This window comes from Halichoerus grypus, chromosome 5 (genome assembly GCF_964656455.1).
Source record: "Halichoerus grypus chromosome 5, mHalGry1.hap1.1, whole genome shotgun sequence".
Taxonomy (NCBI): Eukaryota; Metazoa; Chordata; class Mammalia; order Carnivora; family Phocidae; genus Halichoerus; species Halichoerus grypus.
This window is the reverse complement of record NC_135716.1, coordinates 183487938-183512976: the sequence shown is the minus strand read 5'-3', so window position 1 is coordinate 183512976 and position 25039 is coordinate 183487938. Positions and strand designations below refer to the sequence as shown.

Below are 25039 nucleotides of genomic sequence, written 5' to 3'. Positions count from 1 at the left end.
GCCACTGGCCTCTGCTGTCCGCCTTGGGCATAGCAGCCGGACCCCAGCAGCGTCCGGAGCAAGCCCGTCCCTCGGTTCCGCCCACTGGCCCTGCTGCAGGCCCCGCTTCGGCAACTGCAGGGCTGAAGGGTGCAGAATCTTCCAGAAACGTTAAACACTGTGGGCCTCACTGACCCGCCATCCCCTATCTCCATGCCCAGCTCAGCAGAAGACGAAGTGTGAGGGCAGCCGAGGCTGAGCAGGAGTGGTGCTCGGCTCCCCCGACTTGCGACGTGGCCCTGAGCCGTGAGCCAGGAGGGCTCAGGACCAGCTGACATCTGAAGTGTCCCAGTCCCATGACCGGCGTCGAGCGGAGGCCTCGGGGGGAGGAATGTTACGCCTGGACAAGTCCGGGAGGAGCAGGCCAGTTCCGCAGGGTCACCAGAGCCGAGCCACTCCGGGCAGAGCACGGCCTGTGGGACATCCCACCACTCACTGCGGGCCACGGAAAGGTGGACTGAGGGGAGGACACAGAAGAGGGACTCATTCCAAAACCAAAACTGCAAAGCACTCCGGTGCCAATTTCAGCGCACGCCTCCATCCCTCGACTCTCAAGACTCTTCCAATCGGAGAGTGCAGGGTCCTGGAGCAGATGCTGGTCGGGCGCAGGCCACGGAGCTGGCCTCCCCAGGTCTGCTGCTCCGGGCACTCCTGGCCTCCTGACCTGCCGGATCACTCTTTAGGGAGGGACATATAATACCGACTCTGGAGGAAGGTGGCGCGATAGAATCACGTAAATGTGCTGTGAGCCGACGCCCAGCCCACGCTGACTCCCCCCCAGGGGACCTCAGCACTCACTATAGGAACTGTCCCATACCAGGCGTCCCGGGGCCTGACTGTACACATGACAAAGAGAAGCCCAAAGCCCAGCCCTCGTAGGCCGCCCCCCAGGGCAGCAGAGGCTGAGCCCGGGCCAGGTGACCAGCCACACCAGGGCCTCGCCGCTCCTGGCGAGCCTTGTCCTGCCGCATCAGAGGTGTGAAGGCCATTCATCACCGGTGCTGACGCAGCCCTGTCAGGAGTCGCCAAGGGGCCCACACGTGATCACGCACGGCGTGGCCGGCCAGAGGCCTTCCAGTGGCATTGGCATGTGCTGTGTGACAACCTTAACACAAGACACACCTTCTGTCCCCAGGACGCATGTTTTAGCCAGGCTTTATCGGACCTTCCTGGCCTCTGGGGGCAGGCTCACCCTCCACCACCCTGTGAAGGCCGGGCTCCCAGCAGAATCACTCCACGCCCGACCACAATCGTAGCTCCGGGTGGCAGCCAAGTGCGGAGAGCAGCACGGGCTCCATGCCCCCGGCCGTGTCATGACTGGGCCGGGACAGTCCCCAGCAGAAAAGGGCCACGCTGGGCTCTGGCTCATGCAGTGACACCTCCAAGAACGGCTGTGGTCACCGCCACCTCCATTATTCACAGCACTACCTGTCCCTCCAGCCCTGCTCTACACACGAGAAAGACCAAGTCAGCGGGGCCTCGGCCCTCTCCAGACCTGTGACCGTCAATCACGCAGACCCGCCGCGCTCGGAAGCCCAGCCTGTGCGCGTGCAAGCCCTGCTCGGCTCGCACAGCGCCTCCGCTCGCAGCTCTTCCCAGGTTCGGCTTCAGTGTTTGCTGCGAGGGGAGACCCTCCTTCTTCACCTTCCCGTGGCAGGTCCCCCTGCTCCCCTGGGGACAGAGCACACTGGTCTCCTTCCAAAGCTTGCCACAACTTGCAATGACTCTGTCACCTGCCTTGGCGTGTTCCCCCCCACCCCGTCCTGCGCCGCAAGTACCACGCCCAGGCGGCCCACCACCACCCCCTGGCACCCAGCTGCAGGGCTGAACGGAGCTTGTATTTGGTGCAGCTGAACCAAGACAGGAAACGCCCACCTGCCTGCGGCCAGACACAACCAAGTGAGCCAAACCGCGTGAGGAAGCAATACCAATGCAACCACCCAGGGTGGAAGCGGAGGCCAGGGTTCGAGTCCAGGCTCCGCCACCTGCTACCTGGACAAGTCACCGTCCTTCTAAGTTTCAACTGTTCATCTTTAAGACAAAAAAAGAAGCCAAAATGAAAGAAGGGGGACAAGGAAGGTGAGGGGCAACGGGGGAGCCAGATGAGATCAATAATTTCCTAACTTCGTTCCAAGAACCTCAAGGTTCCTTGAAGGCGAGAAGACCCCCAAGTGCTCCTGCCCTACGGTTTCGAGAGCCACGTGCTCTCGTCTGTCCGGGACGTTGGGCTTCCACGCAGGTTTTCTCTGGAGACAAAATGCCCCAGTGCTAGACAAGCTTTGCAATGGCCCCTCTGCTGCTCTGTGGCGTTCCCCGGGTCTGAGACACACGGGTCGTGACCGCAGGTCATATCCCCTGCACCTCTGCTCTGGGCCACAGAGCAGCCCCCCCCCCCACCGCCATGGCCCACCTCATCGAAGACGATCCTTGACGGCTGCCTGGAGAGCTGCTCCACCGGCCTCACCGCGGTCTTCCACGTCCTCCCGAAAAAGTGTCGGTAGGTGACATCAAAGAGAGACACGCGCAGATGGCAGCCCACCTCCGAAAGTACTTCCAGCACGCCCTAGGAGACAGAGGGTCCCGGTCCTAAAGGCTGCTCGACATCAGGAGCCATCCCCCTGTGCGGACCGACCAGCCTGGGAGACCTGGCTCACTTAGCATCCATCTTGAGGTGTCAAGATCCCTTGGGGGAACTGCCTCTCTCCCATGGCCACTGGTCTTGGTAGGATTATGCATCAGAGTGCTTGGCCCTCTCCGGGCCAATGAGAGCAGTGAAGTCCCAAGGCACAAACACGGGCATAAGACTGCCCCTCCTGGGGCCAGCTAATTCCTAGACAGACGAAATGACCTGCCTCCCAGAACATCTATGATGTGCAAACCAACCAATCCAGAGTCCAGACTCCTACCTGCCCCTCTATGTGGCTCTCTCAGAGGCCACCGAGATTATTTACACCGGCCAATCCTAAACCTGGTCAGCCTGCCTTACACGTTCCTTCCCACGAAAACCACAGTGACAGCTCTTGGCCATGGTCTCCCATGTTCCACCTCCCAAGAGACCCCGGTGCCACCCCACGGGGCCCTATGTGGCCTGGCATACCCCCACCTCTTGGGCCCGGTAACAAACTGTCTTCTCCATGTTGCCCTCGCCGGCCCTAAATACAAACAAAATCCCACACCTGCCTGTGTAACTGCAGCAACTCTGAGGGGAAGAGGAAGGGCCCATGTGCCATGTAACTCAGCAGGGGCCTCTCACAAGTCCCTGGCTTGGGCACTTCACACAGCTCACACTGTTCTGTCCGTTACACCCCCTCCAGCTAGCCCACGGAGGTGGCGGGGTGGTGCGGCTGATGGGCTGGGTGTGGGAAGTGAGGGACCAAAGCAGGACGGATGGGGTGGCCGGCCACTTCGGGGTGCCCAGGCCTTGCCCTGTGCTGGGAGTCCCACGTCCCTAGCAAAGGATGATGGCATGTTTTCTGTCCGGGGCTGCTGGGAGCGAGGTGGTGTCGGGTAGAGAGGCAGGGAAGACAGCCGACGGGTCTGGAGGCCTCCACACCCAGTTTCAATCACAGTTATGGGAGCCCCTCGACTCACGGGGCCTCGCACACGGGCTGCCTCTCCACCCACACCCCTCCAGTCTGCCTCTTCTCAGGAACCTCCCCCGCCTGTGGCTCACTCCCCTGCCTTCCCTGACCATGCCTGTCCTCTGACCCTGCTTTCTATTTCCCCAGCGTCATCCAGTTCCCTGCCAGCCCCAGACGAGTGTGAGCTCTGGGAGGACAAGAGCCCAGAATATTCTCTTCCCTGCTCCATCCTTAGGGCCTGGAGCTAGACTTCACCCATGGAGGTACTCGGGGCACTCACCCCCCAGGGGCCTGGTCCTAGGCCTCCCCTTGCGGCTGGTCCTGCCCAGGGTGCCTCCATCAGCCTCTTTATCCTCCTCCTCATCCCTATTCCTCCTCCCCGCTCCTCGTCCTGCTCCTGCTTCCCACTATGCTCTCAGAGAGGCAAGCACCAGCCAGGACCTGCTAAGTCCCAAACCTTTCTTACTGACCTAGACTTCTTCCCAGAGCTCCAGACCCTAACCACTCCTCCACCTTGATGCTACTTTGTACCCATTTCTATTCAGGTAAGTTTCTAAAAGGTCTCTGCCGCTGCGTGAAGACAGAATATGGGACAGTCATCCGTGCCCCCCACACAGCTCCAACCATACAGTGGTGCCCAGGAAACATCAAACTGAATTGGAATAGCCGTCTCAAAGCAAAGAAGTGTAATCAATGTTCATGGTAAAAATTAAACTCGATGAAATAGGTAAATGGGATGGCCAAAAAGATATACAAAAATTATTAAGAAAGTGTCCTGCGTTCAAATCATGTAATATTTTTAGCCAATTCCTTTCACAGGGAAGCTTGCAATCATCTAAAGCTGTCAATTCTCAAAATAACTAACATCATACAAACTTTCTAAGACTACACTTTTTCACATTTCCTACTTGGTCTTTTTTTTTTTCCCCCCATTTGGTCTTTTTTTTTTTCTTCCTACTTGGTCTTCTTTTAAATGCTATCTATTCACTGATTCTTGTATGTACAGCTAACCCTTGAACACCACAGTTTGAACTGCAAAGGTCCACTTCTATGTGGTTTGGTTTGGTTTTGACGAACACAGTACAAGACTGTAGATGTGTTTTCTCTTCCTCACGATTTTAATAGAATTTTCTTTCCTCTAGCTGACTCTATTGTAAGAACACAGTGTACAATACGTATAGCATACAAAATACGTGCAAATCAACTGTTTACATTCTCGAGAAGGCTTCTGGTCAACAGTAGGCTATTATTTGTTAAGTTTTGGGGAAGTCAAAAGTTACATGTGGATTTTTGACCGTGAGGGGGGTCAGTGCCACTAACCTCCATGTTGTTCAAGAGTCAGCTGTAAAACCTGTAAAAGTTTGGATTCCTGTGTTAAACCCCACCTGATCCTTTGTCTATCACTAGATCTGATGTCCTAATATTTTAAGGATTTTTGTGTTAATATTCACGAGGGATGTCAGTATGTAATTTTCTTGTGATGTCCTTGCCTGATCTAGTTATCGGTTATGGCAGCCTCAAAAAAAAAAAAAAAAAAAAAAAAACAGCTGGGAAGCATTCTCTCCTCCTCTGTTTTCTGAAAGAGTTTATCTAAAATTCATATTATTTCTCCCTTTGATACTTTATAAAACCCAACAATGAAGTCACCTAACTCTGGAGTTTCTTTGTAGGAAGCTGTTAAATTATGAGTTCCATTCCTTTAATGAACACAAGACTTTTTCTATTTTCCATTTCTATTAGTGTCACTTTGGGTAAGTTGTGCTTTTCAAGAAATTTGTCCATTTCAACTAAGTTATCAAATTTGTTGGCACACAAGTTATTCATGATATCCCTCAACTATCTTCTTAACAACTGTAGGATATATAGTAATGCTCCTTCTTTTCTTCCTAATATCGGCAATCGGTGTTTTCTCACTCTTTTCACATGATCAGTCTTGTAGGAGTTTATCAATCTTATTAATCTTTTCAAAGAACCAAATTCTAGCTTTGCTGATCTTCTCTATTATTTGCCCCTTCTTAACTGATTTCTGCTAAATGAGCAGAAATCTACCATTTCCTTCCTCTATTCTCTTTGGGTTTAACTTGTTCTTCTCATGCAGATTCTTACAGAGGACACAGAGGTCATTGATTTTATACCTTTCTTCTCCTCTTGCTGTAAGTTTTGCTCTAAGGACTAAATTACTGGCATCCCGTAAATTTGGTATGTTCTTCCATTACTCAGTTCAAATTATTTCCTAATTTCTCTTTGAATTCTTCTTTGGCCCATGGGTTAGTTGGTAGTGTGTTGTTTAATTTCCTGCTATTTGAGGATTTTCTAAGTATCTTCTTGTTGATTTCTAATTTAACACCATACGAGTCAATGAACATATATATATACACTCTTTATAAATTTCAATCCTTTTAAATCCATTGAAACTTATTTTCATGGCCCAGCATACAGTCTGTCTTTGTGAATGTTCCACATGCACTTGAGAAGAACTTGTATTCTATTTGTTGGTTATAGTGTTTTAGAGATGACAATCAGGTCAAGGTGGTGGATGGTGTTTAGATCTTCCAAATCCTTATGGGTTTTTTGGTTTATGTGTTCTACCAATCATTGAGAGAGGAGGGTTAAAAGTCTCCAATGTGATGGTGAATCTGAACGGAGCTCCCTTTAGTTCTACACAATTTTGCCTCAAGTGTTTGGAAGCTGTTACTGGGTACTGTGCACGGAAGAGCGATCACAGCTGGCCCAACTGTTATGCTCTGAAAGGCCAGTATACGAGGCTGGCCCTTGACTGGAGGCTGGGCTTAGCTTTCAGGAGGGTTCCCGTCACCCTACTGACAACGGCACCCTGTGCCTAAACTATACAAACTGGTTTATGCTGAACACCTGCTTTGTTGCTGGGAGTATAGAGTGTGGGAACATGCTAGGCAGAGGACAGCCACCTGCCCAGTCCTCAAAACCACATGGCCACTGGGTGTCTAACAAGCTTCCTTGGCTGGGAACATTTCACACGTATTGTCACGACTCGTTGCTGGGGGAACTGAATGTGTCCTGTGGGGCTCCACTAGCAGAAGACCCCTGAAGCGTGTGCCTATTCCCCCACACTTTCCCCCCATATGCCTTTCCCACAGCTGATCTCACTCTGTGTCCTTTCACTGTAGTAAATCTTTCCTGTGAGACTGATTATATGCTGAGTCATGTGAGTCTCCCCAATGAATCACTGAACCTGGGGGTGGTCTTGCAGACCTCAACAGAGGTACATGCACATTTAGGACTGGCCTATCTTCTGGATTGCCATCATCATTACAAAACGCCCCTTTATCTCTAGTAATACTCCTCACCGTGAAATCGACTCTGTCTGACGTCAGCACAACACAGAGGATTATTACTGGGTTTACAGGGCCTATCTTTTCTCCATCCTCTTACTTTCATACTACAGTTCATGTCTTTCTGTCTAAAGTGGGTTTTATAAACAACCTCTAACTGGGTCTAACACATAACTCCAAGTCAGGGAATTCCACCTGTAGGAATTATTCTACAGACATACATGTACATATGTGTAAATGAAGTGAATCGCTGTAGCTGTGTCTGTAATAGCAAATGACTGGAAAAAAATCTGTGTTCATCAACCAGGGTCTGATAAATAAATGTAGGTTCATCCAAACAGAGAAATACTATGTTGTCTTAAGAGAGAATGAAATTCTTCACGTAATGACATGAACAATCTATAAGACATACTGCTATGAATGTTTTTTTTAAGCAAAATAATACAGGTATATTCATCTGTATTTGCTTAGAGTTTCTGGAAAGTTATACAAAACAACAGGTCACACTGGTTGTGTCTAGCGTGGGACGCTGGTGCCTTAGGGACTCCGTGGAATGATACTTTCCTCACGTACCCTAGTGAATTTTGAACAATGATAATTACCTTTTCAAAAACAAATAAATACATGGGCGCCTGGGTGGCTCAGTTGGTTAAGCGACTGCCTTCGGCTCAGGTCATGATCCTGGAGTCCCTGGATCGAGTCCCGCATCAGACTCCCTGCTCAGTGGGGGTCTGCTTCTCCCTCTGACCCTCCCCCCTCTCATGCTCTCTCTCTGTCTCATTCTTTCTCTCTCAAATAAATAAATAAAATCTTTAAAAAAAAAATAAATACAAATAAACAAATGGAATAAAATGGAACAATAAACAAAATTTCCTTCCTAAAATTCCTAGGAGAGAGGACAGTGCTGTCCGCTAAGCTGTGAGCTCCTATAAGGCAGAGGCTGCCAGCGCTGTCTGCCCGGGCTGGAGCCCAGTGGCCGCCTAGAGCAGGGCACCCCGCGCCCCTTCTCCCAGACTGTCCCCTCTTCTGTGAGACGCAGTCACGAGGCCCCCGCTTCCAAGGGCTGCTGCGAGGAGGCAGCAGACTGAAGGGGAAAGCGCTGGGCAGTAAGAGCTGGAAGACCGGCAGCCACCACGGGGCTAACAGCACCAACGCACGGCAGGCACTGAAGCAGAGGGCTTGGAAGTGAACGCTTAGGGCGTGAGTGGCTTCCCAGAAGTGAGCTCTTACAGCTCCAGGACCCCACAACTGTGAACACACGGAGAACCGCGCTACCATCTGCAGAGGACATAGCCTTGCCAAGCCAAACCCTACAAAAAGTCACATGTTCCCAATGGCAGGTCTGGATCCTTCTCATGCATCCCCCTGGGTCTCACTAGAACCATCCGATTACGTGGGTGCTCGGTGGGCAGCGCAGAAGCACCAGCTTCTCCAGCAGTTTCCCTGCCCCTGGAGGACACAGACGGGTGCAGAGCCACAGGGCAAGGGCCTGAGTGTGCAGAAAGCTGTGGTACACCCAGGCACATGGCTTCTGCCACGACACCCAGAGCTCTGCCCCTGCAGTTCTAACCGCCAGGCTGCAAGCAGGCTGTGTTGGGTCGTGCACGGGCCCACCTCCTGCAAACAACCTGGCTCAGAAATAACACAAGAAATCAGATTACCTGGGTTTTAAAATGGCTCTCTTGTGGGCAGAAAGAAACCTTTACCCAGTGTCAGAAGTGCTGACCGAGTCGCTGAATCGTGTATTCTCTTTGCTGATGAGCCACTTTGCCTCCAAACACTGCCAAGGCCCAAGGTAATGGGCACAGTGGTAAGACTTAAATAAATAAGTGAAAATCAATATCCCCTCAGCTGAGAGCAGTAGCAACATGCATAGGACAATAAATAGCAAATTTCTTTACCTGCTTAATGAGTGGCCCATCGAGACACTTCAGGACACACTGAAACGCTGTCGATTCCTTTAAAGGCTGGCGTGCTCTCTGTGGGTGGGGAGGGACCAGCACGTTCTGGTCCAAAATCCTGAGCCAGTCATTCATTCTGCCAGTCTGAGGGTCACCTGGGCCTCTAGGATTACCTGCACAATTTGTGTTCAAATAAATAAAGGAGTTATAAGGGCCATAGTGCTCAGAGGGATTCTGGAAGTTTCCTGCCTCCCCTTGCATCCCAGAGGAACCACCATCCCCAAAAACCACACTTCGCAATTCCTCCCTCCAAACCCCAGTGCAACAGACTGGTACCTGCACCGCCTTCCCCTGGCAAACGTGCCCCTCTTGCTCCAGATGCCCTCTGCCCCTGCTCTCAGGAGCCAACACCAGCACGACTGCGCTGGCCTCCGTAACTGGCACAGAGACCCGCACGTGCAAGGCTGCTCTGTACAGTTGTGCAGGCCGAGCACCACACAACAGTGCCAGGCCTCGGGGACCAGGGCTGTCTTAGAAGGGACTAGGAAGCATGACCCAATCAGAACCAAGGAGATATACATCTCACAGCTTCTGCTGGCTCTGCTGAGAGAAGGAAATACTCTTTTCTGCAGCCCTCGGAGCAGAAAGGTCATCAGCATGAAGTTGTCAGGAGCCGCCGTGGGAGCAGCTTCCTTGAGACACACAGGGAAAGCAAGCAGAGCAAAAGCAAAAGCAAGGGCCAATGGGTCTCGGTGTCACGGTTAGAGCCCTGGCTCAAGGAAACCCTAAAGCCACCCAGGACGGCTCAGCTACATGAACAGTCTCTTGTTGCCAAAGCCGGTCTGGGATAGAGTGTTATGGGCTTCTGGGTGACCTGGCTCACTAAGGATGTGATCCGCCTTCTAGCCAGACAGAGATCTGAACCTTCTCTATTCTCTAGCCGCTTTTCAGGTGACACAGAATCTTAAGCTCTTGGCTTTGATAAGAGGCTGAATTCTGTACACTAAAATGACACGCAAGATAGGGCAGTGGATTTCGTCTCCCAAGACGGTGGTTCTTTATTTTTTTTTTTTTTTTTTTTTTAAAGATTTATTTATTTATTTGAGAGAGCGAGAATGAGAGAGAGTACATGGGAGAGGGGAGGGTCAGAGGGAGAAGCAGGCTCCTCGCTAAGCAGGGAGCCCGATGCGGGACTTGATCCCGGGACTCCAAGATCATGACCTGAGCCGAAGGCAGTTGTTTAACCAACTGAGCCACCCAGGTGCCCAAGACGGTGGTTCTTTAAATGGGGTCCCCAGACCCTGCGGTTCCCTGGGGTGGTCAAGGGCTCCACAAGGTCAAAGCTAGTTCCATAACAGTCAGATGCAGTTTGCCTTTTTCACTGTGTGGACATTTGCGCTGGTAAAGCAAAGGCAAGTGTGGGCGCAGCGGCCCGGGCCTCCGTGAGCCCCAAGGCAGGCGCACCAAACCCTCGGGCCGCAGTGCGTTCTTCACTCACAGCAAAAGGCAGGGCAGCTTCACTTAGGAATGTCCTCGGTGACGCTGTGAAAACTAAGAATTTTATTACATCCTGACCCTTGAGTACAGGCACTTTTAACACTCTGTGATGAGAAGGGAAATACACAGCACGGACCCACTGCTCCTGTCATCCGGCAATACCATCTTCACTAAAAGAGCCACTGAGAGAGAGACAGTGCTTATTCAAACTCGGGCACTTTGCAGTCTCCCAAATGTGAACTAAATGAGTCTGTCACTTCAAGGAAAACTGGTAATGAGTTGGGCTTGCAGGCAAAAATTAGAATTGGGAGAATCTGTATCTTCCACTGTGAATCTGACAGCTTCCTCCTTAAAGACCGTCCTGACGAGATGGATGGGGACGGCGACAGAAGTCATCTTTTGAAATCGTAGGATTAAATGTGCACTATTTGGAAGATCAGCATACCTTAGAAGCAGTATTTTCCAGGTGAGCAATGCACCACGATATAAAAGCCTGTGTGAGTGAAAGATCCACCCCAAGCGCAGGACCGACCGGAGGACTTTAATGTGCTAGAGCGTGCAAAGTTCACAGGCAGGGTACCCAACTCCACATTGCACAAACCTTCAGGAAACCACCACTGTGGAGTTTGGGTGAAGTACCAGAGGAGAACGTCCACAATTACCTAGGACACTCCTCCCTTCTCTGGGTGAGGCCAAGTTTCTTTCAAATACTTCAACTAAAACAACTTTCTCAACAGGCTAGAAACAGAAGCCTAGGGGTGCCTGGGTAGCTCAGTCGGTTAAGCCTTCGACTCTTGGTTTTGGCTCAGGTCATGATCTTAGGGTCATGGAATAGAGCCCCAAGTCAGGCTCCACACTCAGTGGGTAGTCTGCTTGAGGTTCTCTCTCTCTCTCTCTCCCTCTGCCCCTCCCCCCATGCTAGCGATCTCTCTAAATAAATAAATCATAAAAAAAAAAAAACCAGAAGCCTATATGAGACCCAGCTGTCTACTATGCCAGACGCTACAAAAACTTACAAAAATGCAAAACCACCCCTCTTCCTGGTAATTTTTTTGTTCTAGAAAACAACTGGTTTTCATAAAAAAATACATTTTATGCTAACATGTAACAGGTCTATTGTTATCTCTACATAAGCAATAACATTAACATTTCTCAGATTTCATTTCCAATACAGTAAACACTAGTAGATATAATTAAACAAAAGGTCTTTGGAGTCCTCAACAATTGTTTAAAGTGTAAAGGGGTACGAGGCCACAAAGTCTGAGAAAGCCTATTCTACCAGGACCCAAAAGATGAGGGCTTTGCGTAGCCAGGCCACCCTCCACCCTTGCAGGCGTGGGGAGCGGAGGGAGCCCCTAGAGCGTGGGCAGGATTGGCCTGGAAAGCTCCCCCACACCCAGCAGGCCTAGGCACAAAGCCCTGCCCCCACTGGAGTGCCCCCCACCCCAAAGCCCCCACAAGCAGGCCTTCGCTGCAGCATCCAGATCTGGACTGTCCCCGCATGAGCACTGAGGCACACACACGTTGCGTTTTTTGTTCTGAGTCACTTTTCTCTGCGCAATATCCCTTGTTTTAAGCAATGACCCCCCCCCCCACAATCCCACGTGCTGCCCACAATTTGGGGCCGGGCACTTTAGTGATGGGCTCAAAGACGAACATGTGACCCACACTGTGCCAATCATCTTCCCCAGGACTCCAGCCACAGTTCCTCCTGGAGAGGCCGTCTCTGCTCGGAGGGCAGCTGCTGCCCAGGCCAGTCTGAAGCCCCATGGGCTACCCTGCCACTCCAGGGAGAGCCTGAGGTCAAAGCCAGCGCCAGGGAGACTGGTGGAGATTGGTGGGGAGTCCTGCCAACAGAACCCAGACCTCTAGGTGGAGACAGCCTGATGGAAGGCAGCCCCTACTCCCATTGGAGCTGAGGTGCAGGAGCCAAGAAAAGCCCTTGGAGGCTTTCCATGGTGGCTAAATAATGGCCCCCAAATGTCTCTGTCCTAATCCCCAGAACCTGTGAATGTGTGACCTCACATAGCAAAGGGACTCTGGGAGCATGATTAAGTGAAGGTGGGGGAAAGTACCCTGAATTACATAGATGGGCCTGAGGCAGTCACAAGGGTCCTTAGAAGAGGGAGGCAGGAAGGTCAGAGAAAAGGTCAGGTGACCACAAAGCAGGCAGAGAAGTGAAGGAGGGAGGGGCCACAAGCCAAGGACCGGCTAGAAAAGGCAAGGAAACAGATCCTCCCCTGGAGCCTCCAGGAGGAATACAGCCCTCCCACACCTTGACTTTAGCCCAGTGATACTGATTTTGGACTTCCGACCTCCAGAACTGAAAGAGGATAAATCTGTGTTGTCTTGAGCCACCCAGGTTGTGGTATTGTTACAAAAGCCACAGGACACTCACACAGCTGTCTACCACTTGTAAGCAGCAGAGGCCTGACAGCCAGCAGGAGGGCCGCCTGCCCAGCAGAGCATCTTGGAGGCTCGGGCGGGGGGGGGGCCAGCTGCTGGACCCGCCTGGCCCCTGAGCTTCCCGTGGTCACAGCACTTGCCACCTGCCCTGTACGGACCTGCCCACTGGCCAACCACTTGCATAAGGGGATCTATGTTCCTGTGTCCTTGGTACCTGTCTCACCATCAGAACTCAATAAATTTTCATAAAATCAAATTGAAGTTTCAATAAAGTTGACTCCCAAGCATTTTTTTAAGAGAAATGTTGTTTTCCTGTTGACCTTCATTATAAAATGGGGACATTAATTCATACAAAGTGAGGCCATTAAGGACTGAAACTTCCTGGGGCACCTGGGTGGCTCAGTCAGTTAAGCATCTGCCTTCCACTCAGGTCATGATCTCCAGGTCCTGAGGTCGAGCCCCACATCAGGCTCCCTGCTCAGTGGGGAGCCTGCTTCTCCCTCTCCCTCTGCTGCTCCCCCTGCTTGTGCTCTCTCGCTCACACACTCTCTCAAATAAATAAAATCTTTAAAAAAAAAAAAAAAGGACTGAAACTTCCTGTGTAGGAAGTCCTTTGTGCCTCAGGAGCACGGCGGCAGTGTCACCCTTGGAAGGGGCCCCTGCATGCTGCCCGCAGTGTTTTCCCAGCGCGAGGACGGTGCTTTCTTTGCAGGGGCTTTGCTCACTTGCCCCAGATTCCTGACCCAGCACCTCCTTCCCCTCCCCCTGGCTACCACACTTGGCCGGCAGATGCCGAAGAACACTTCCGTTCTAGTCCACCGGGCAGAGGAAACACATGCATGGGACTACCCCAGTCTGTACCAGTAGGAGGCACTGGGAGGAAAGGCATCCCTTCTGAAAGGGACAGCCACCCAACCGAGACACAGTGAGCCGGGCACGCAGAGGCAGGCAGCAACAGTCTGAGTGGGCGACGGAGGGAGAGGGCACCTGAGACACAGGCTCCTGGGGGTTCCCACAGATGGGCACAGAGCTCTGCCCTTCCCTTCCCTTCCTCCCAACCCCCACCTGACTGCCACCCGACCCTCCTTCCTCTCTACAGCCACTCTGCCCCCACTCTGCCCCGGCTACAATTCCTCCCGGACACCATGCCCTCTCGGTTCCCCTCAGCACACACATGACCCCCCCCCCCCCGGAAAATTCCCACTCATCCTCTAGGAGTCAGATCAAATGCCCCTTCCTCAGGGTGAGCACCCCCATCCCCCACCGGTTGCTCCCCCACAAGGGATCCTGTCACAGAAAGTCACCATGCTTCCTCAGTCTCCATGTTTCTCTTGTCCTGCAAGACTGAGCTCAGTGAGGGCAGGGCTGGGTCCTCAGCGAAAATCTTTTTAACGATTAAGTAAATAATTAAATTACACTGTGGAGGACTTAAGAATGCTATGGAGGGAAGACAGGACCTTTGGGGCTAGATGAACAATAAAGAGAAAACAGGGAGGGCTCCATGCTTTGAGCCCACAAAAAGGGCTCTCCAGGGGAGAAACAACACAAGAAAATGCACCAGGTTTCACCGAGTGCCTACTGTGAGCCGGGCAGTCACCTTTTCATGTGTATTATTCCAACAACTGTGTAGGTAAGTATCACAGACAAGGACAGTGAGACTCGGGTTAAACGGCCAGGCCAAAGTCACACAGCTGGTCATGACCGGCCCCAAAGCCGTTACAAAGCCAGGAGAGGCCCCGGAGCCTATGGTAAGACACAGGCTGAGGAGCCCCGGCTAACCTCCGCTGTCCTCAGACTTCAGGGGAGTCTCTTGCCCTCCATGCATCTGTGTCTCATCTACAGGATGAGGGGACTATGAAGTCTCCCAGAGGGCTCTGCTCTGCACACCTCTTGTGTTCCAGTGCTCACAATGATGGAGATTGCCAAATACCAGTCTTTCCAGTGGGGGAAAGACAAGAGAGTGAGTGTGAGCAGCACATAGGAGACAAGCCGAATTCAGTCTCCTCGGGCGGGGGGCAGAGAACAGGGAACTCCAGCACTGAAGAGGTAAGCCAGGATGAAATCTCGCCAACGGTGGTTCCCTAGAGAAAGAGGGGGGCAGGAGCCGAGAAGCTGTGCAAGCAGGGGGAAGCTTCCTTCCAAGCAGTGAACAAGATCTGGGAAAAGCTTTGGGAAGCTTTTTTGGGAGTAAGTGGAGATCTAATCAAGCGCTGCCTAGAATTCCCTCACTCAAGCAATCCTCTTTGCATCCGTACCAGGTGCCAGGTACTGGAGAAACCGTCCTGAATATAGCAGACAAGCTCCCTGCCCTCATGGAATGTATCTGGTGTGAGGCAGAAAGACAGGATTTAAGTTAGCACACAAGGAAGCCATGGTGTGATCTATGAAAAGGAAAGGTGTGGAGCGTGCAGTGAGCTGGGACGGAGACTGGGTTGGAAGCGGAGACCGCTATCCACGATCATAGGACATAGCAACACTTAAGACAGGAGCGGGTTTGAGAACGCAGCAGTCCTGTACGGAGACAGGCCCTGGAGACGCGCACAGGTGGGGCCTCTGAGTCGGAATGAACGCTTAGGAGAGCAAGCATTCAAGCTGCGGGAAGGGCCCAGGTGGCCAGCTCTAAGCCCGTCAGGAAGCCAGCGAGATGGACAGCGGAGGGGAAGGCGGGAGTGGATGCAGGGGCGGTCAGAGGCAGGCAGGACCGGCAGGGCGTACAGAGCCTCCTGCAAGAGCCAGAGTCTCACAATCTTCACTGGGCGGCGGCTCTGGGAAGCGCCAGCAGGGAACAGGCACCCGGCCGGAGATGAGGACGCAGCCGGGGCACAGGCACCCTGCAGGGGTCCCCCACTGGGGTCTGGCCGAGGAAGGGCTGCGGGACGCCGAGTGCGGAGGGCCAATGTCAGGGTCTCAGCAAAGCCCAGGCCGTCCGCACCGCGCTCTTCTGAAGCCGAGCGGCAGCAGAGGGGCGCAGGGTCAAGGGCAGAAGGCGCAGGCTGAGCCCCAAGGACCCCCGACGCCCACGGAAATCCCGGGCCGCACCGGGTGTCAAGACCGGGGCGGGATGCGAATGACGCGGGCACCGGGTCCCCGCGGAAAGCCGCACGGAGCACCCCCACCCCGGGCCCGGGGAGCCCCCGGCCGCCTCGGCCGCCCCCTGCGCTCCAGGCCGCGTCCAACCTCCCCCGCGGCGCCAGCCGGCATGGTTCCGCCCGCCGCGGGCACCGTTACCTAGGAGACGGGCCGGCCGCGGCCGCGCACCGGCCGCCGAGGCTCACGCTGTCGAGGACGTGCCCCCACGACGGACCCAGAGCCCCGCCGGCCTTCCGGTAACCGCCGGAGCCCCAGGCCTAGCGGGCTGAGGACCGGCCGAGGGTCGCCAGGTCCACCGCCACAGCAGGAGGAGCCTCGGCAGGCGGCGCGCCGCGCGTCCGGGCCGGGAACCCGCCCCGCGTCAGCGTCGTTGGCAGGGCCTCGGGACCAATCGGAGCCCAAGCCCCGAGGCTCCGCTTCGGTAGCGCCGGCCAATCGGCGCGGCGGCGGGCCCGTCCTGATTTGCATGACCGGCGACCCCTCAGCCAATTGGAATATGACTGGCGTGAAGGACAACCAATGAGAAGCTACTAGAGGCGTGGCCCCGGGCGTCCCACGAGGTGAAGATGCTGCAGGCGGAACCTGGCCGAGCGAGCGGGATTCGGGGGCGCTAAAGTCGCCGGGGCAGGGCGGGAAGGAAGATCCGGAGCGGGGCACAGGATTCGGAGCTGGAGCCCCCCAGGTAAGTGCTGGGGGACCCCGGCGGGCCGCGCTGTCCACCGCCGTGCGCCGAGAGAGCGGCGGCGGGCACCCGCGAGGCCCGCGCTGATTCTCCATCTCCTCTTCCACAGCGCGTCCCCGCGCCCGCCTCCGTCCTCACCTCCTCTCCAGCCGGTTCACCTCCTTCTCCATCATCTCCCTTCCCCCATCCCGCCCGACCTTTCAGCTCCCATCCCCGACCCCTGCCCCAAACTTCATCCCTCCCCTCGTCCCGGTGCATTCATCCCCATCTCTGCCACCTCCCCTTCCCGCAGCCTCGCCTCCCCCTGCCCCCATCCCCCCTTCCCATCCCCTCTCCCGGCCTCTGCGCAGCCCCATCCGAGCGCGCCTGGTCACGGACCTCCCCATCTCGCCTCCTTGTTGCTCCCAAAGACTCATCCTGCCTCTAGCTCCTGATCCCCGTCCCCATCCTCCCATCGATTCTGCTCCCAGCCCCTGTCTCCTCCTGTGGACGCTCTCCCTCCACCTTGCAGATCCCCAGGACCTTGGCACTCCCTTCCTGCACCAGTTCCTCTGGCTACCTACACACCCAACCCCACCCAGCCCCGTCCCTGTGCCCCTTCCCCGTCTTCAGCTTCTCTTCTCTCCCTGCCTCCCTACCTGCTGCTGCTCCCACAGGACGCAGGGACCCAGCAGCTGCGGCGGCAGCAGCCCATGTACCTGCCCACCTTGCCACCCTCCCACCCAGGCGCACCCTGGCTCCGCTCCTCCTGCCGTTTGTCCTGGGGGATCCCGGAGGGGACTGCGTTTTGCCTAGAGCATCCTGGGGGGCTCCAGGTGGGAAGCCCCTTAGCAGCCTTTCCTGCCTTCCTTCCTGGCCACCATCACCCTCCCCACCCCACCCCCACTTTCCTGCTCAACCTCACTTTGTGATTCAGCATTTTTGGGGTTGGTAACTTTCTTTGCTCCCTGGCATGACAGGACTCGGCTGTGGGGCTGAAGGCTGGGGGTCTTGACCTGGCAGTTGGTTACCGTGGCCACCTTAGGAAACAGACCTGCGTTGCCTGGTAGAGAACAGGGATGGGGAGCAGGGGACCGGCCAGTGGGAGCTGTCTTCTCTCCCTTTCATTTGTCCTGTGTTGAACCGCATCCAAGGAGAGATGACATAAGTAATAGCTCTTGGGGAAATGGGGTATTAGCATTTATGGAAATTAATACATCCACACCCGAGGAGTGAGAACACCAAGTTCAGGCCACAGCTGTCCCACTGTCTGTTGTTTCAGGACTTCTTCTTTCTCTGCAACTTCTCCTCCCCCTCAAAAACGCCATCCCCCCTTCCAGTGCCAAGAGCAAGCTCCCACTCTGCTAACACATTGCAGGGCTTGGGGACCTGCGTGTGGGGAGCCCCATCTGCCCTCCTGATTGTTGCTTGGAAAAGTATCCACCTGCGAGCCAGGCTCCTGTGCGGTCCCTGGGCTCCCGCCTGTGTGCTCTCTCAGCAGGGGCCCAAAGGGCATTGGCTCCCCGGGTTACGTCCTTTAGAACACTCCAGGTCCATACCCAGCCTCAGTGGCACTGATGGTGTTTGGGCTACCGTACGATCCTGCCTGGAAAGCATCCTGGGGGAGGCATCCCCTATAAAACCGGGTCCAGCTGCTTGTGTTTCTCTCTACCCTGCCAGTTGCCAGACACTGGGCCCTGCTCAGCACCCCTGAGACTGAGCCAGGCTGTGGGGGATGGGGGTCATGAAATATGTGAAACCCAGGTGTTGTGCTTACAACCCTCTTGGGTCTGGGTGTGGAGCCTGGATGGGAAGAAATGGGCCCCAAAGCAATTGCACACCGCAAGTGTGGAAAGATGGGACACCACTTCTTGCCTTGTAAAGGTCAGGGCCAGCCGTGGGCACTAGGGGTCTGAGGGGCAAGCGAGCTCTGTGGATGGGACAGCTTGAGAGGCCTCACCCCGTGGGGCTGGCTTTCTTTCTTTCCTTTACTTTTTCAATGATCTTCTAAACCTCAAATGATTCAGGAGGAAGTGAGTGGCACAGTTTTGATTTGGCAGTTTCCGGTAGGGGTTCAGAGGGAGGGGGCCTCCTCCAGACTTTCCTGTTTTTTGGTACTGGGCCCACGGCAACTGGACAGCACAGCGTGTGGCAAAGGAAGGCCTCCTCGTTACTAGAACCTGTGTAACGTGCTTCGTTTCCGGGGACTCTGGCTGAAAGCAGCATGTGTTTAGTCCTTGATAAAAGTCTCGGTGACCTTCATGTCAGCAAAGGTCCCAAAGCAAGAGTGGTTTCCTGGAGTCCCTGGATAACAGGGCAGGGTAGTGGCAGCTGCAGGCAGCATTTGGGGAAGACCATCTCTGATGGTGGCTAGGGCCAGAGACACGGTGCCTCCCACCATCCCCTCTCCCAGCAGCCAGGGGGTCTCATGTCATAGAGGCAAAAGGTCTTGGGCATCTTCCCCCCACAAAGGAGTCCACGGAAGCCCAGAGGCAAAGACTTCTCCAAGGTCACTCAGGGGCAGGGGCGGATCCCAGATAGACTCTTTGCATCCCACTAATGGAAGTGCAGGTCACTTCTTTGACTCTCTCGGTTGGAGGATGCCAGCACGCTATGGATGTGCCCAACCATCGGGCATGGCTGCCCTTTGGGGTGGCCCCTCTGGAGACGTTGCTGACATGCATAGAGGAAACCAGTGCCCTGGGGTGTATCTGAGTCACTGGGGAGCTGTTGGGAGTGGAGGATATCATCAAGCGCAGAGAATTCTAGTGATACCATCCTGCCCAGCCTGGCAGGTCCCCAGAGCAAGAGTGCCATGCTTCCAGAGATGTCATCAAAGAGATGGCAGGGAGCCAAGACACTGGGCAAGATGAAAGGGGAGAAGAGACTCAGGCCATGCTGGGCCTGCACTTAAAACCTTGCTCCATGATGGGTCCTTGTAAATAACCCTGCAAGGTGGGCTGGGTAGCCTGGATGGGGAAACTGAGGCACAGAGTGGTGGAGAAAATGATCCAGCCTCCCTAGCTCCTATGGACACCTTGATTCTGTTCTTACTGTGCCAGGACTCTGAGACAGGTACCACCTCCCTGTCCCACCAAGCTCCAGAAATACCAGAAATCCCCCACACACACTCACAGATGGGTCTCAGATGCACAGGAGGGTCAGGGTTCAATCCCAGCTCCCAAGGGACATGGAAATCCACCTTTTTCATGAAGGGAAGTCCAACACGCTCAGTTCTCTACTCGCTCTGTGCCCTCCCTTTCTTGGGGGCCACTCTGTGAGGAGACGTGGTCCTTGGCAGCACTTTCTTGGCTCAGCCACTTCAGGGGAAGAGAAGAGAACAGGGCCTCCCCAAGAGAGAGCACACACTGGACCAGGTGGGAAGGTGACCCACCTGGTCATGCTGTCAGCTGTGGGGGTAGCTCGAGGCTTTCCATTCAGCCTGCCCTTAGCGGGTAGCAGAGCCTCCCTGCCGGGTGGGTGTGAGCTCCTGCTGTGACCTCTTACTCTTTGCTGCTTCCTGTGGGGCTCAGCGGAGGGCTGGCCTTTCTGTCCCTGTACCCCCCGGAGGGGCTCTGGGCCCAGCGCCCCCAGCCTGAGGGTGCCCCATGGCCACACACCCGGCTTTCTAACTCATAGCCCTGCAGGACGGGGTCTCAGGAGGCTTTCCGTGCTCTGCCAGATGGCCACATACTTAACCCTGGAGACCTCGGGTGTGTGTGTGGGATTGAGTGTGTCCCTCACAGCCGAGCCGAGCCCCGCGACGCTGGCCCGCATCCCTGGCACCTGCCTTCCTTGACCTTCCTCCTTGCAGGCAGCCCACCACTTCTCTCTCACTCCAGCACAGGCATCTGCAGTCCTGACTCTCGATGCCATGCGGGGTACAGATAAAATAGGATTAGGGCAAGGGAAGAACTAGAGAAGGGGACAGTCTCCTTCAGCTTCACACCCATGCTGCAGACTCAAGGCATCTCCCCCACGGACATCTTGGGCCCTGGCTGCTGGGCCTCGGTTAGGTCTGTCGTGCAATCCGAGGCTGAAAGCCAGGCACGCCTTTTTTCTCAGATCCCTGCCCTGAGTTCGGGACAAACCAGCGGACTGGTCATCACTGGGCCAGTTTCCGCAGTAAATGAGCAGCTCCTCGTGTCCCCTCAACACCAGGTCTTGTCCACGGGGCCCTCTGTCACCAGTCTGGCCCATGGACCCTGGTGGGGAGTTAGCTCTGTGTCTCCCTCAGTCTCTGGCTCTCACCTTCCCAGCCACCTGGCTTCATTCTTGTGCCTCCCTGTTTCTGGATTGGCAAAATGAGACTTTGTGAGTCCAGGTATAGGGACAATCCCTGGCTCATCGGGGTGCTCAATCAGTGTCGTCTACCCCCTCACCCGCCGCTTCCAGTCACGGACGGAGCCCGAAAGGTCACCCTACCTGGAACCCAGGTGGCTCCCCAGAAAGCTCGTGCAGTGATTCAGGTCCCCTTCTGAGGGACTTTGTGATGCCCCTCAGGACTCCTCAGAAGGGCCGCCTGTTCTTGGGGCACAGCCTGGGAGAGCCCAGCTGGCTGCTTTTGTGGAGGGTGGGGAGGGCGGTCCCGTGGCCCCTGGTCTGTAGAAAGGAGCTTCCCGGTGAATGGAGGGACACGCCTCGCCCTGTCCTCCCTCACCGCAGGCCTCCTGGAGGGCCAGACCACTGCACATCTGCATGCCCATGCAGCAGCCCGCAGGCACGGGGCGGGGGGAGGGGGGCGATGCTGCACAACCACCCTCTGAGCACACCCGCCCGCCCCTTCACCACAGCATGTCCTCATGTTCCCTCCCTGGGCAACTGTGTGATCTTTCAGAGCAAACTCCAGCCCTGATGTCCACAAGCTGTCACATGCAGCCAAGGGCAGAAGGATCTAAAATTCTGCCTGGGAGCCTTGGTATCCTGAACGCTCCGTGGTCGCAGGGCCTCTGGAAGTAGCGCCCCCCACCCCTTCTAGATGGAGGCAAGTCAGAAATAACTAGAGGGCACAGACAGGGAGATTCTGACGCTCCGTCTTCACCAGTAGCCCTGCCTACAGTGAGCAGGGAGCATGGAGGCTCCGGGGGTCCTGGGGCCCCAGGCGTGCCAGGCTGTCCTGAGCCATAGGCGCACACACCAGGACCACAGGGACTGGTGCCCGAAAACAGTCTCCCAAGGGCCCGGGAGCAACTCAGTGAGCTCCGTCTTCTGCCAGCGCTGGTCCAGGGGTTCGGAGAACCCCACTCTGAGAAACACTCCCCAGCTCGTTCTGTTTACTGGTGAGCTTCCTGCCCTTGCTTCTCCTTAAGGCAGCGCACAAGGAAGCTTTGATCGCTGGAGGTTCTGATGAGAAGGGCTTCTCTGGGATTTCCTCGATTCTCAGGAACAGAGGAAGCCCACGTTTTACTGGAATGACCTGCTACACTTTTGTCATCTTCACACTTCAACTCGTGCTTTTATCTTAACAAGCATGGCTAGATGCTGTTGTTACTGGTGTCCGGGTCCTCTTGGAATGAGGTTTGGCTGGGGATGCTGCCGGTCCAGGTGCGGAGGAAGCTGGAGTTCCACAAAGGCACGGGCTCTGTCACTCTGGTCTTATCCTGTGGCATCTCCCCTCCCCCATCTCCATGGCTCCTCTCCCCCCCTCTGCTCACGGCTTCCTCTCCCCTACCCCAGGAGGTATTGCCTTTCCCTCTCAATAAGAAGGTATTTTTAGTCACCCTGGCCAGGAGGTGTTCAAGTGTCAGGGACAGGAGGCCCAGAGCCATCTCTGTCCCTTTGCTCCTACAAAGGACACACGATGCCCAGAACAGAAATTGCAAATCCCAGCTGAAAATCACCTTTCTACAGGGCCATAGGCACACACTGACTTCCCTGGAGCAGCAGAAACCTCCCTGTTTACACCTGCCTGTTGAAAAAGGGGAGCAGGGGTGTCTGGGGACCGGCCAGGGCCCTTTGGAGGCACCAGGGATGCTGCCTTACTATGCTTTTCCTTTATTCTGAAAGATGGGTCTAGGAGAGGCCACCAGGGCAGCAGGCCATCTCCTGCAGGACGTGGACCCACTGTCCTAACAAAAGGATTTGTTCAGATAAGATGCGCCAAGCATCGCAGGCCCAATGTTGCAGCCCAAGGGTCTGTGGCTGCTCGTAGGAGGCCTCGTGCCCCCAGTCCTGGCTTCGTGCAGGTGAGGCCCGTGCTGGGGACTCAGCCATTCCTTCACTGCCCCAGAGAGGTGCAGATGAGGTCACAGTCAGTGGGGGCGAAGACGTGGGGTCCAGAACACAAGAGAAGCGTCTGCAGGCCAGGCAGGCACACCGGGTACTGTGCATCCTGCGTGGTCAGGAAAAGAGGTGAGGCTGAAGCTGGCAGGGCTACATTGAGTGTCAGAGGGAGATAGGACCGGGCAGCATTCTGGGCAGGGAGAGCTGTGTGCAAAAAGTGCAGAGACAGCAAGGGGTACTGGGGTGACCTCGGGGGAAGGACGCTGGCCAAGCGAGGAAGCTTCTTGGGCGGCTGCTCATCTTTAGAAGATGTTTCCTGCCTCCTCTGGGGCTGAGCTGGGTCAGTCATGCAGCTTGGGGAGAGGAAAAGCTGACCGGGTCCCACGAGCCCCCCAGCCCTGCCCTGTGCATCCCTCAGGGAGCCCCGAGCTGTTCCAGCTGCCATAGTCACCCCGCCTTCCCAAACACACACACTCACAGAGCCTGTGTGCCGAGCTGGGCCCTTGCTCCCTGCCTCACCCATGGTTAGGAGGACTGGCAAAGCCCACAGGGTGCCCCCGAGAGGGCTGAGGAGAAGAGGGTTTCTGCCCACCCTCCTGCAGCCTGGTAACCATGGTAACCAGTAGGGAGCTGCTGGGCTGGATGGGTGCCGAGGGCCCATGTGGGTCCCTGGGTGGCAGCCTGTGTGGGCAGTAGGAGAGGGGGCAGCAGGTGCAGCCCCAGGCTCTCACCCAGCGCTCTGCAAGCAAACACATCACAGGCCAAAGGGCCCTTCTGCCAGCCCTTCAAGGGGACAAGAGGGCACCTGACCCCAGCTCAGGCAGAATCCCTGGTCTCTGAAGCAGCCCCAGGGTGAGCAGGCACTTTAACTGATTCGGCCTCGCTTCTCCAGCCGGTGGGCCTCAGGAAAGTCCCCTCAGGCTCCTCACTCTGCTGCCTGTAGTCCAGCGGCCTCATTTTGGAGAGAAGGAACCAAGGCTCGGGGAGGAATCCTACTTGTTGGCAGAGCTGGGTGGGGTCGCAGTGCCGCGCTCGACCACCGGCCTCTGTTGGCTCCCTGAGCCCCCTTGCAGCATCCTGTAGGTCTCCCTGCACTCCACAGTGGTCACTGTTGCTGGTGTCTGGTTCCTCCCGGACCACGTGCCCATGAGGATGGGGCATGTCTGCCTCATCACCACTCTGTCTCCCCAGCTCAGCCCTCAGACACACACACGAGAAGCAGGCTCTCAGCAACCATCCAGTACGGTGGACTCTCCCAGAAAGCAGAGCAGGGTAGGAAATGGCTCATGGAACTCCTGTTCACCCAGTTAGAGGCACCCTCTGCCAAGCTGGGAAGGGGCATGGAAGCACAGCCCATAGACTGCGTGCAGCCACCTGACTCAGAATGGTCAGCACAGGGAACCCTCTGGGCAGAAGCCAAACCTTGGGCCACGGTCCCTAGCACCCTGCTCCATGCATAGGACCGTCCTTAGAGGAGACTCTTACATCCTCAACCCAGGCCTCCCCGCTTCCTGAGCCAGACAACCTGTGCCTGGTCCTCCAGAGAAATGTTCGTGTCCCTGTATGTGTTGGTGAATTTGCTAAAAGGGATGGGGCCTGGGGCATCACCCCCCCCCCCCCGCCCCGGGCCCCAAGTGCACTTGCCTGGCCCAGGCTGACTCCAAGACTCCTCAGTGCACACTGTCCTTTGAAGCCAGCGCACTCCACACATCGGAGGCCAGCCTCACCGCCCAACTCCCTCGCAGTGTCCGCGCCCCAGGCTCAGCTGCAGAGAGAGGTAAATGCCACGGTCCGGATGAGTCCACAAGTTCTTTGTGAGACGTGGCTCAGGCATGAAGTCATGTCCTCGGCCACGACTGCTCTTTGGGGTTCCCCTTCTGCCCACTCCTCCTCCGGGGAACCTCCAGAGGCCCCACTCAGTGGAGCTGACCTGCAATGCACTCACCACCTCGTGGGCTTTGGGTCCTAAAGCTGAAGCCAGGGGACCAAGCCTGGGCTCCCAGGGGCAGACAAAGGCCACCCCCCGCTGCAGGCTCCCTGATTTCATCTCCCCCACACTGGCTACCCGCCAGTGGATTCTCCACAGCATGTCTTCCCCACCAGCGGATCCAGGGCATGATCCTGGCACACCCTGAACTACAAGCAGTGCCCCAGGGAGGTCGGGGCAGCTGTGGCCGCTGGGCCCTGGCACCCAGCCAGAAACAGCGTGCTGAGACAACTGTGGTCCTCGGCTGGCATCCACAGGCCGGCGGCCACAGCCTCCCGGCCGCCTGGCCTCTGGATGGACGGCCCCTGTCCTGCAGCCCCTTGGCCTTCCTGGATAGGCCACAT

General features: G+C 55.6%; 2 protein-coding genes across 10 annotated transcripts in view; one reads left to right on the top strand and one right to left on the bottom strand.

The window, feature by feature from the left end:
* Nucleotides 1–16966, bottom strand: part of NPHP4 (nephrocystin 4) — a 114511-nt gene extending 97545 nt beyond the window's left edge. For 3 of the 6 annotated variants that reach the window (XM_078073856.1, XM_078073860.1, XM_078073859.1), the window contains exons 1-3: nt 15964–16162; nt 8833–9005; nt 2450–2602 (exon numbers count right to left, since the gene is read on the bottom strand). In XM_078073856.1, coding sequence (XP_077929982.1) covers nt 2450–2602; nt 8833–8967 — 288 coding nt within the window. In that variant the 5' untranslated portion in view covers nt 8968–9005; nt 15964–16162. Of the gene's footprint in view, nt 1–2449; nt 2603–8832; nt 9006–9168; nt 9442–15963; nt 16163–16885 lie in introns of those variants that run through there. The other 3 variants (XM_078073858.1, XM_078073861.1, XM_078073857.1) reach the window with 3 other exon arrangements.
* Nucleotides 16349–25039, top strand: part of KCNAB2 (potassium voltage-gated channel subfamily A regulatory beta subunit 2) — an 86283-nt gene continuing 77592 nt past the window's right edge. For all 4 annotated transcript variants that reach the window (XM_036064518.2, XM_036064513.2, XM_036064515.2 and 1 more), the window contains exon 1: nt 16349–16507. The gene's annotated coding sequence lies outside the window, so the exon portion shown is untranslated. The remainder of the gene's footprint in view (nt 16508–25039) is intronic.